Raw genomic sequence first — 12691 nt, 5'->3', positions numbered from 1 at the left:
GGGCAGGAGGTCATACGCCAACTGGCTTGCCCCACCATCTCCTAGGTGACAGCTCCGGTGGAGACAGCTCTGCTGCGTCAGGACCTGTGGTGCTTTCCCCGGAGACAAAAGAACAGCTCCCTTATCGGATGGATTCCTTGATGTTTTGTTACCTTAGCTACCAAAGTAGCTTAATGCGCCTCCAGGAACAAAGGGATTTCAGAGCAGCTGCCTTCTGGGATGTCAGGAGCCAGCTGAACCCTTTTCTGTCATCAGGACAAGTTGCATCCGGCTCAGAAGCGTTGGCCTGTACATCAACCCATGGCCTCCTCAAAACATTTGTCATCTGTGAGACTAGAGAGGAAGATGCTCCCATCTATTTATTCATTTTATTTAAAACATTTATATTCTGCCCTTCTCACCCCACAGGGGGCTCAGGTTGGAGCACAACATATATATGGCAAAAATTCAATGCCAGGGCATAAAACCATAAATATATACAAACATTAAAATCATTTATATTCACATTAAAAGTTGCTTTAAAACCATCCCAGGACACCATTTTGCCTCATTGCACTGTGCAACTCCCAAATGACAAAATCACACCCCCCCCCCCAACCCCACCAGTATTCAAATTTGGGTGTATTGGATATTTATGCCAAACAACCACCATGTCAGACTACACAGAGAAGCCATTGAAATCCACAAGCATGTGGACAATTTCAACAGAAAGGAGGAGACCATGAAAATGAACAAAATCTGGCTACCAGTATTAAAAAACTCTAAAATTACAACACCAAAACAGGAGAGAGGAAACAACCAGGCACATCTTAACACCTCTCAACAGAACATTTTCCCAGGCTCAGCCAGGCCTTCAAATGCTAATGAAGGTGGTCAGCTGAAACATTCACACCTAGCTCCAGCAGAGAGCTCTTTGCCCCACCCCAGTCATTCCACAGATATATAAACCCATTTTCCTATTTCCAACAGACCTCACTACCTCTGAGGATGCTTGCCATAGATGCAGGCGAAACGTCAGGAGAAATGCCTCTAGAACATGGCCCTATAGCCCGAAAAAACCTACAAGAACCTAGTGATTCCAGCCATGAAAGCCTTCGACAATACATCTGGCATAATCCCACTGGAGCATTGCAGCACACCCAAATACCTGGGAGTCACTCTGGACCGTGCTCTTACCTACAAGAAGCATTGCCTGAACATCAAGCAAAAAGTGGGTGCTAGAAACAATATCATACAAAAGCTGACTGGCACAACCTGGGGATCACAACCAGATACAGTGAAGACATCTGCCCTTGCGCTGTGCTACTCTGCTGCTGAGTATGCAATGCCCAGTGTGGAACACATCTCACCACACTAAAACAGTGGATGTGGCTCTTAACTATTATCACTGTGGAAACTATCGAGGTATCTCCCTTCTAACCTCCGCTGGGAAAATCCTCTCAGGAATCCTTGCAAACCGCCTTCTACCCCTCTCAGAAGACACCCTCCCAGAATCCCAGAATAGCTTCCAACCCTCCAGAGGAACCGTGGACATGATCTTCACTGCATGACATCTCCAAGAAAAATGCAGGGAACAAAATCAGCCTCTGTACATGGCATTCATTGACCTTACAAAGGCATTCAACACATTGAATTGCAGTGCTCTCTGGACGATCCTCCAAGAAATCGGGTACCCTGACAAATTTATGAACATCCTGCGGCTCCTCCACGGTGACATGATGGCAACAGTCTTGGATAGCAGTGGCTCCCAAAGTGACCAATTTAAGGTGGCGTCAAACAGGGATGTGTTATTCCCCCAACCTTATTTCCCATCTTATTTCACAGACAAGCATCCTGAGCTCTAAGGATCACCTGGGAAGGAATCCCACTGGAGCATTTCAGCGCACCCAAATACCTGGGAGTCACTCTGGACCGTGCTCTTACCTACAAGAAGCATTGCCTGAATATCAAGCAAAAAGTGGGTGCTAGAAACAATATCATACGAAAGCTGACTGGCACAACCTGGGGATCACAACCAGATACAGTGAAGACATCTGCCCTTGCGCTGTGCTACTACGCTGCGTAGTATGCATGCCCAGTGTGGAACACATCTCACCACACTAAAACAGTGGATGTGGCTCTTAATGAGACATGCCGCATTATCACAGGGTGTCTGAGCCCTACCCCACTGGAGAAATTACACTGTCTAGCCGGTATCACACCACCTGACATCCGCCGGGGAGTGGCAGCCAATAGTGAAAGGACCAAGGCAGAGACATCTCCAGCTCATCCTCTGTTTGGATATCAGCCAGCACGTCAACGACTTAAATCCAGACATAGTTTTCTAAGATCTACAGAGACACTCGCTGGAACACCTCAGCAAGTGAGAGTCCAAAAGTGGCAGGCTCAAACCCAGCACCTCAACCAATGTCTGATACCCAATGAGAGACTCCCCCCTGGGCACACAGAGGACTGGGCGACTTGGAAGGCGCTGAACACACTGCGTTCTGGCACCACAAAATGCAGAGCCAACCTTCAGAAATGGGGCTACAAAGTGGAAACCTCGACATGGGAGTGCGGAGAAGAGCAAACCACTGACCACCTGCTGCCATGCAACCTGAGCCCTGCCACATGCACCATGGAGGACCTTCTTGCAGCAACACCAGAAGCACTCCAAGTGGCCAGATACTGGTCAAAGGACATTTAATCAACTACCAAACTCACACATTTTTGTATTTTCTCTGTTTGTTTGCTTTGTTCTGTTAGAAATGTAATATAATTGACTGGCTGCCCTGACACGAGAAATAAATATCAGTTATTTACATGACGATTCATAACAGTAGCAAAATCAAAGTATGAAGTAGCAATGAAAATAATGTTACAGTTGGGGGTCACAACTGTATTAAGGGGTCACGGCATTAGGACGATGGAGAAACACTGCTCTTGAAGATTAGCCTCAAATCTCGGTGTGGCTGCAGCGATCAAGTAAAGGTGTGCTAAATCATGCAGATAAATAGGTGAAACCTTTGAAAGTCCTCTTTTTGTCACACTTGGATACATTTGGTCAGTTTGGAGTGGAAATGCCAGAATCCATGCAAATGTAACTTCTCCCCCTCTCCTTCCTCCACCGCCTTCCTTTTCCAAAGGGCCTTTTGAATCTCTTTGTGGCTGAACCGTTTTCTCCGTGGGACACCCTGTGGGGACCTCTTTCGGTTCAGTGGCTTTGCTGAAGGAAGGTCATGGCCTCACATTTTCAACCTGGGTCTCTTTTGGCTTCCCAGTGGGTGGGACTCCGGTTACTTCCCCCCCCCCCCATGTTTGGGAAGGGGATGAGGGGAAGTGGGCTCATTTTCAGGAGAGGCCTTTCGGACAACGAGGCTTTTGTTTAGGGCACTCCTCGGGTGTTGTATCCGTTTTATCGGGGATTGGGTTTCCTCATGGTTCTTTGTCTGTTTCTTTGCTTCTGAGAGCTCCCTCAAGGCAGGAAGAATTGTATCCATTTTATCTTGGTTTGGTTTTTCTCATAGCTATGTGTTTCTCTGCTGTACCATCTCCCAGGCAAGAGGAACCTCTGCCCAGCTGCCAGGGCATGATCCGCTGCCGGAATCAGGCTTGGACAGTTCAGCATCCCCTCCTAGTGGAGCAGATGGGAGCGGAAAGCCTTCTCCGCTGGCCTCTCCAAAGCTGGTGTCCAGATGAGAGGTCTGGATGTCACCATATGGGCATCAGCTGCAGCAGAGACACTACCTATGAACAAATGGTCAAACAACTGTTGTTTGACCCCTACCCAAAACAGTTGCGGTCTGGGCAACAGTAGCACATTTTGCTTGCTATCTCCTTAGCAACAACCCCAACCAGCTGAAACCCCTATCATAGAATCATAGAATCATAGAATCAAAGAGTTGGAAGAGACCTCATGGGCCATCCAGTCCAACCCCCTGCCCAGAAGCAGGAATATTGCATTCAAATCACCCCTGACAGATGGCCATCCAGCCTCTGTTTAAAAGCTTCCAAAGAAGGAGCCTCCACCACACTCCGGGGCAGAGAGTTCCACTGCTGAACGGTTCTCACAGTCAGGAAGTTCTTCCTCGTGTTGAGATGGAATCTCCTCTCTTGTAGTTTGAAGCCATTGTTCCGCATCCTAGTCTCCAAGGAAGCAGAAAACAAGCTTGCTCCTTCCTCCCTGTGGCTTCCTCTCACATATTTATACATGGCTATCATGTCTCCTCTCGGCCTTCTCTTCTTCAGGCTAAACATGCCCAGCTCCTTAAGCCGCTCCTCATAGGGCTTGTTCTCCAGACCTTTGATCATTTTAGTCGCTCTCCTCTGGACACATTCCAGCTTGTCAATATCTCTCTTGAATTGTGGTGCCCAGAATTGGACACAATATTCCAGGTGTGGTCTAACCAAAGCGGAATAGAGAGGTAGCATTACTTTCTTAGATCTAGACACTAGGCTCCTATTGATGTAGGCCAAAATCCCATTGGCTTTTTTTGCCCCCACATCACATTGTTGGCTCATGTTTAACTTGTTGTCCACGAGGACTCCAAGATCTTTTTCACACGTACTACTCTCGAGCCAAGCATTTTCCCCCATTCTGTAGCATTTTGTTTTTCCTGCCAAAGTGGAGTATCTTGCATTTGTCACTGTTGAACTTCATTTTGTTAGTTTTGGCCCATCTCTCTAATCTGTCAAGATTGTTTTGAATCCTGCTCCTGTTCTCTGGACTATTGGCTATCCCTCCCAATTTGGTGTCGTCTGCAAACTTGATGATCCTGCCTTCTAGCCCTTCATCTAAGTCATTAATAAAGATGTTGAACAGGACCGGGCCCAGGACGGATCCCTGCGGCACTCCACTCGTCACTTCTTTCCAGGCTGAAGAGGAAGCATTAGTGAGCACTCTCTGGGTTCGTCCACTTAACCAATTCCAGATCCACCTCACCGTACTTTTGCCTAGCCCACATTGGACTAGTTTGTTTGCCAGAAGGTAATGGGGGACCTTCTGAACAAACACTACTTCTGAACAAATGGTCAAGCAACTGTTGTTTGACCCTTACCCAAAACAGTTGCGGTCTGGGCAACAGTAGCACATTTTGTTTGCTATCTCCTTAGCAACAACCCCAACCAGCTGAAAGCCCTATCAAAATAATGCTTTGGGTTGTATAGTCTAATTTTGCACCCACCTGATTCTTTTGTTTCTCTGACTCTTGTGAAACAATGACTCTTTAAGTGGCAAACATTATATCCAGATATTGACAAGCTTTAATGCTCCACTGGCTGCTGATCCAATTCCGAGCACAATTCAAAGTGCTGGTTTTGACCTACAAAACCCTATACGGTTCCGGCCCAGTGTATCTGTCCGAATGGATCTCCCTCTACGTCCCACCTCGGAGTCTAAGATCTTCTGGGGAGGCCCTGCTCTCGACCCCGCCTCTATCACAAGTGAGATTGGCGGGGACGAGGAGCAGGGCCTTCTCAGTGGTGGCCCCTCACCTGTGGAATTCACTCCCCGGGGAAATTAGATCAGTGACATCCCTCCTTTCCTTTAGGAAAAAATTGAAAACTTCGATTTGGGACCAGGTGTGGTCTAACCAAAGCGGAATAGAGGGGTAGCATTACTTCCCTAGATCTAGACACTATGCTCCTATTGATGCAGGCCAAAATCCCAGTTGGACTGGATGGCCTTAAGTATGATGGTTCTGTGTGGGAAGTTTGCCCCAATTCTGTCGTTGGTGGGGGTCAGAATGCTCTTTGATTGTAGGTGAACTATAAATCCCAGAAACTACAACTCCCAAATGTCAAGGTCTATTTCCCCCAAACTCTATCTGTGTTTATATTTCGGCATATGGAGTATTTGTTCCAAGTTTGGTCCAGATCCGTCATTGTTTGAGTCCAAAGTGCTCTCTGGATATAGGTGAACTACAACTCCCAAAGTCAAGGACGATGCCCACCAAACCCTTCTAGTGTTTTCTGTTGGTCATGAGAATTCTGTGTCTTAAGATTGGTTTAATTCAATCATTGGTGGAGTTCACAATGCTCTTTGATTGACGGTGTACTATAAATCACAGCAACTACAACTCCCAAATGACAAAATCAATTTTTTGAGGACATACATTGGGTTGTTAGATGTCTTGTGTCCAAATTTGGTGTCAATTCGTCCAGTGGTTTTTGAGTTATGTTAATCTCTCAAACGAACATTACATTTTTATTTATATAGATTTTATTATGTGTACATTGGAGGCAGCAAATTGTTGCCGTCTGGAATCTGCCCTGAGTATCTTCCTAGTTGTCCAGTCCTCTCTGTGCACAGGAGGGAGTTTCTCATCCAGTCTCAACCACTGATTGAGGTTCCAGGTTTTAGCCTGCCGCTTTTGGGCTCTTGTTTGCTGAGGTGTTTCTGCGAGTATCTCTGTAGATCAACGTTTCTCAACCTGAGGGTCGGTACTCTTGGGGGGTCGCGAGGGGGTGTCAGAGGGGTCGCCAAAGACCATCCCTCATCTATCTCCGAAAAATCTTATCCTAGTTATATTTTACCTTGTTCACGTCAGCATATTTTCAATTTTAATCTATTACATTTGGCCCGGCCATTTTAAAAATTGTTTATATCACTATTGATTGTTTTTTGTTTATGTGATTTGTATGATTTGTATTTTATTGATTGTTTATTGATGTTGTGTTTATTGGTGTTTCGTTTGATGTACTTTGGGCTTGGCCTCATGTAAGCTGCACCGAGTCCCTTGGGAAGATGGTAGCGGGGTACAAATAAAGATTATTATTATTATTATTATTATTATTATTATTATTATTATTACCCCCCCCCCCCCCCCGGGGGTTGAGAAGAGCGGGGTACAAATATCTGAAATAAATAATAAATAATAATTCATAGGAGCCCCCGGTGGCGCAGTGGGTTAAAGCACTGAGCTGCTGAGCTTGTTGACTGAAAGGTCGCAGGTTCGATTCTGGGGAGCGCCGTGAGCTTCCGCTGTCAGCCCTAGCTTCTGCCAACCTATCAGTTCGAAAACATGCAAATGTGAGTAGATCAATAGGTAAGGTAAATGCGCTCCATGCAGTCATGCCGGCCACATGACCTTGGAGGTGTCTACGGACAACGCTGGCTCTTCGGCTTAGAAATGGAGATGAGCACCACACCCCAGAGTCAGACATGACTGGACTTAATGTCAGGGGACTACCTTTACCTTTAATAATTCATAAATGCCTTGAAATCTATTTTTTGTTTGAAATCCATACTGATATGTCGCTCCCTCGTGCTACACAAGTTATGGGTCTAGGTTGCATTTCTCACTGCTCGTATCGCTCAACTGCTCCAGCCTCATCTTGCAACTAGCTCCACAATTCCTAAGCGGGACTTTTTCTTTCTTCTCTCTTTCAGGTAGAGGATGCTATGCTTATGTTTGACAAGACCACCAACAGACATAGAGGTAAGGAGAGAAAACGACCCCCCGGGTCACTTTTCGACTTTGCATTTATGTTCTGTGATTTACTGAGCCATGCGTATTTCAGATAATGGATGACTTTCTGCTTCAAAGGATATCAACAGTCAGATGCCAAAACGCATTGTTTATTTTCCCAAATAAAGAAACCTTTGATCTAGCTGTAAATCTTTCTGTCACTGGCCAGTGTCTCATGGTGACGATACTTGATGTTTGCCATTCAGAGATGCTGAAGTTGTTGTTTTCCTGTTCCAGTCGTTGCTTTTTCATGCTGGCATTTGGGTGAATGCAGAAAAGCAAGGAAACACTTGTGCGGGTTGGGCAATCTCCTCTTTGACTTGCTTACAGTGATGAAGATTTTTCTGAAAGTTGTGATATTCAACCATCCGCTCATCTCTTAACACGTTTGACCCTCTCACCAGCAGCAAAGGTGAGAGGCGATGATATAAATTGAGTTGATGTAGTATATACGTCTCCTTGTAAGCATGCAAGTAGTTCTTGCAAAAACATAAACAAAAATCCCCACATTCTGAATGAAGGTTTTAAGATAGCTCTAAGGTGTTGGACATGGAGGTGGCTGATCTCATTTCAATTTTCAAGATGGGGGAAAAAGACTTATTCTTCTTTGGTTTTGTCTGTGGTAGGGGTGGGAAACCGTGGTGTCGGGCAAGAATCTCCACAAATGCTTGTTGGCTCTACTGCTGAAGATTCAGGCAATTGGCATCCAAAACAGAGCATACAACCCCCCTGTTGTGCCAACTCCACTGGCTACCGATTTGCTACCGGGCTCAATTCAAAGTGCTGGCGTTGACCTAAATGGTTCCGGCCCAAGATACCTATCCAACCGCATCTCTGCCTATGAACCCACCAGGACTTTGAGATCTTCCGGGGAGACCCAGCTCTCGATTCCGCCTGCCTCACAGGCACGGCTGGCAGGGACGAGAGATAGGGCCTTCTCAGTGGTGGCCCCTCGGCTGTGGAATGCCCTTCCCATGGATATTAGACTAGCTCCATCATTAATAGTATTCTGCAAAAAAGTGAAGACCTGGTTGTGTGAGCAGGCGTTCGAATAGTCAGTGCAATGAGTGTAATGAGCATAGGAATGGAACAATGGATGACGGATCTGGATCATATTTTAGTGATGAGACGTTAGTGAATGGCTATTGTTGTTAATTGTATAAATGTTAACTGTTTTTATACCGTGTTATTGTAGTATCGATTTTTTGCTGTTCTGTTGTTAACTGCTGTGAGTCGCCTAAGTGCTGAGAACAGCGGTATACAAATAAAGTAAATAAAAATAAATAAATAAATAAAACATCTAGAGAGTCAGTAGTTCCACATAGTACAAGGGTTGAATGAAAAGTAATGCATCCACCTTCGTTACCTGGGTTTTGATTGGAATATTTTAATAAATCAAATGCAGAAATAATCCTTAGAATGCCTGCCAGAGATGTGGGTGAAACGTCAGGAGAGAATGCTTCTGAAACATGGCCAGACAGCCCAGAACACACATTGCAACCCTCTGTCTTGTTTCTTCTCATGATTCTGCTATACATTGAATGGAAAGTAATGCATCCACCTTCGTTACTTCGGTTTTGATGGGAATATTTTAATAAATCAAACGCAGAAATAATCCTTAGAATGCCTGCCAGAGATGTGGGTGAAACGTCAGGAGAGAATGCTTCTGAAACATGGCCAGACAGCCCAGAAAACTCATTGCAACCCTCTGTCTTGCTTCTTCTCATGATTCTGCTATACCTAAAGGATGCAGCCCTGCTTCTACGTAGATCCATGCAGTGAGTTTCTAGTGTAGTAGCCAAAGAAGTTGTTTCTAGATCTCTAAGTTGATTTCAGACAAAATTGGGAGTAGTTAGGATAATGAAGGGTTCATATTGCAGTGGAAGGGTGGACATGACAAGGACTTGGTTTATATTGACATCTAAAGGCATCTTGATGTACTTTGGGATGTTGGAATGTGTCCCCGAAAGTTGGCCATCCAGCCTCTGTTTCAAAGCCTCCAAAGAAGGAGCCTCCACCACACTCTGGAGCAGAGAGTTCCACTGCTGAATGGCTCTCACAGTCAGGAAGTTCTTCCTAATGTTCTGATGGAATCTCCTTTTTTGTAGTTTGAAGCCATTGCTCCATTGTGTCCTAGTCTCCAGGGCAGCAGAAAACAAGCTTGCTCCCTCCTCCCTCTTATGACTTCCTCTCACGTATTTATACATGGTTATCATGTCTCCTCTCAGTCTTCTCTTCCTCAGGTTAAACATGCCCAGCTCTTTAAGCTGCTCATCACAGGGCTTGTTCTCCAGACCCCTGATCATTTGGGACACATTCCAGCTTGTCAATATCTCTCTTCAAATGTGGTGCCCAGAATTGGACAAGTATTCCAGGTGTGGTCTAACCAAGGCAGAATAGAGGGGTAGCATGACTTCCCTGAATCAAGAGACTAAACTCCTATTGATGCAGGCCAAAATCCTATTGGCTTTTTTTGCCACCGCATCACATTGTTGGCTCATGTTTAACTTTTGTCCACAAGGACTCCAAGATCTCGAGCCAGGCCTTGTCCCCCATTCTGTATCTTTGCATTTTGTTTTTCCTGCCAAAGTGGAGTATCTTCCATTTGTCACTGTTGAACTTCATTTTGTTAGTTTTGGCCCATCTCTCTAATCTGTCAAGATCGTTTTGAATCCTGCTCCTGTCCTCTGGAGTATTGGCTATCCCTCCCAATTTGGTGTCGTCTGCAAACTTGATGATCATGCCTTCCAGCCCTTCATCTAAGTCATTTATAAAGATGTTGAACAGGACCGGGCCCAGGACAGAACCCTGCGGCACTCCACTCGTCACTTCTTTCCAAGATGAAGAGGAAGCATTGGTGAGAAGCACCCTCTGGGTTCGTCCATTTAACCAATTCCAGATCCACCCCACCGTAGTTTTGCCTTGCCCACATTGGACTAGTTTCCTTGCCAGAAGGTCATGGGGGACCTTGTCGAAGTCCTTACTGAAATCCAGGTACGCCACATCCACGGCAGTCCCTGCATCTATCCAGCTTGTAACTCTATCGAAAAAAGAGATCAGATTAGTCTCAGATTAGTCTAGAAGGGTGGACATGACAAAGACCTGGTTTATATTGACATCCAAAGGCATCTTGATGTACTGTGGGATGTTGAAATGTGTCCCTGAAAGTTGGCCATCCAGCCTCTGTTTCAAAGCCTCCAAAGAAGGAGCCTCCACCACACTCTGGGGCAGAGAGTTCCACTGCTGAACAGCTCTCACAGTCAGGAAGTTCTTCCTAAGGTTCCTGCCAGCCCCGATGAAGGATGTCTGACCACTTCATTCTCCCTATCAATACCTTGAACAGTCTCCACAATCCCCTGTCCCCACCTGTGGCTACGTGTAACATTTCTCACCCTGGACGCCATGCAAAGTTTGGGCTTTTTATTTTTCTTCTCAATCGGAAAGCCTGACAGCTTGCTGAGGCCTAATGAGAAGCTGTTCAACAGGGAAGCAGCCCCACAGCCCCTGTGTGGTCTCCGCGTGCCGTGTGCCGTTCTCTGCAGGAAGCGCAAAAGGTGACATGCTTCAGACTGGAAATAGCGAAGGCGCTTTGGTGTCAAATTCTAGGGCTTGATTTTTCTTGTTAAGGGAGTAGATTTTCCTCTCCAAAAGGATTAATTAAGGCCCCTGAGGCAGACTACAGTAACTTCTTTTTGGCACTTTTTCTCACCTGTAGCTGTGCCGAAGTGTGAGCAGAGCCCGTTTCCATCTCTTCCCACCTCTCTTCTCCTTTCCTCTTGTTGAAGCTGCAGGTTTCACCCTCTGGCAAAGATCGCTAAGGGTTTGGGAGATATTACAAGGCAGTTGCTAACTCTGTGCCGGACTCCCTGGCAGCTGAGCTCTGGGCAAGCCACAGCCTGCTTTTGAGGACTCTGGTTGGTAGGGAATTGTGAGGTAGACTTCTGTGAGCCCCTCTCCAGCCCCTGAATGCCTTTATTGGTTGAGAAATTGGTTGACATGTATTGTCGAAGGCTTTCATGGCCGGAATAACAGGGTTGTTGTAGGTTTTTTGGGCTATATGGCCATGTTCTAGAGGCATTTTCTCCTGACGTTTCGCCTGCATCTATGGCAAGCATCCTCAGAGGTAGTGCGGTCCTTCTCGCTGATGTTGATATGGAGGTGCAGCAGTACCTTGTCTGTGTTTGCGAGTTCTTTGCGAATGGTGTGAATTCTCTCTCGTAAGAGGTTGCACACACTCATAAAACAAAAGTATTTGTACCTGTGGCGCAGTGGGTTAAAGCACTGAGCTGCTGAGCTTGTTGATCGAAAGGTGGCAGGTTCGATTCCGGGGAGCTGTGTGAGCTTCTGCTGTCAGCCCTAGCTTCTGCCAACCTAGCAGTTTGAAAACATGAAAATGTGAGTAGATCAATAGGAAGGTAACGGCGCTCCATGCAGTCATGCCGGCCACATGACCTTGGAGGTGTCTACGGACAATGCTGGCTCTTCGGCTTAGAAATGGAGAGGAGCAAATTAAACTATGTGACAGTAAAGGCTAGTAAGACATGGAAAATCTTCGGCTGAAATTTATTTATTTACAGTATTTATATTCCGCCCTTCTCACCGCGCAGGGGACTCAGGGCGGATTGCAATGTACATATGCATGGCAAACATTCAATGCCATAGATACACAACATATATAGACAGACATACAGAGGCTATTTAACAATCCAGCTTTTTCATGAGGGTATTCTGGCCACCAGGGGAGCTGTGGCTTCAACGTTCATTTGTGACACTGATGAAGTACTTCCTCATTCTTTATATGCTTGCTGGAGATTTTTATGGCCTCGTAAATTAGTTAAATTAGCCTCCCCACATAAGTGGTACCTTAATTTCCCACTTGACAGATGCAAGTGTTTTTTGGGCTGCAAAGGTCGACAACAAGCTACACAAATTGGTCAAAAGCTCACTCTGACTCGGGCAGGCTTCGAACTCATGACCTTTCAAACTCATGACCTTAATGCAGCTGACTCCCCACAGTCCCAGCGCATATGTCCTGGAACCCTGGAACACTGCCCTACATAAATCCTGTGGTTTGGTAACACATAGACTGCTGTATGGCATAGACTTGTGCATTTTGGCTGAACCTCGATCCGTTTCTGCTGGCCGGTTTCTGGTAGACCCCCATATCCGTTGTCACCTGTCTCCCGAAAACAAGTGGGTTTCGGTACGCATCTGAAAAATATGGCTAAATCCAGCCCGCTGGT

General features: G+C 46.0%; 1 protein-coding gene across 18 annotated transcripts in view; it reads left to right on the top strand.

Annotated features, from left to right (window-relative positions):
• MSI2 (musashi RNA binding protein 2) overlaps positions 1–12691 on the top strand; it is an 819550-nt gene that overhangs the window by 447940 nt on the left and 358919 nt on the right. For all 18 annotated transcript variants that reach the window (XM_067472006.1, XM_060757066.2, XM_060757071.2 and 15 more), the window contains exon 7: positions 7370–7418. In XM_067472006.1, the coding sequence (XP_067328107.1) occupies positions 7370–7418 (49 nt within the window). The remainder of the gene's footprint in view (positions 1–7369; positions 7419–12691) is intronic.

Source organism: Anolis sagrei, chromosome 11 (assembly GCF_037176765.1).
Source record: "Anolis sagrei isolate rAnoSag1 chromosome 11, rAnoSag1.mat, whole genome shotgun sequence".
NCBI lineage: Eukaryota > Metazoa > Chordata > Lepidosauria > Squamata > Dactyloidae > Anolis > Anolis sagrei.
The sequence above is the reverse complement of the archived record's forward strand: the minus strand, read 5'-3'. Positions and strand labels throughout refer to the sequence as shown.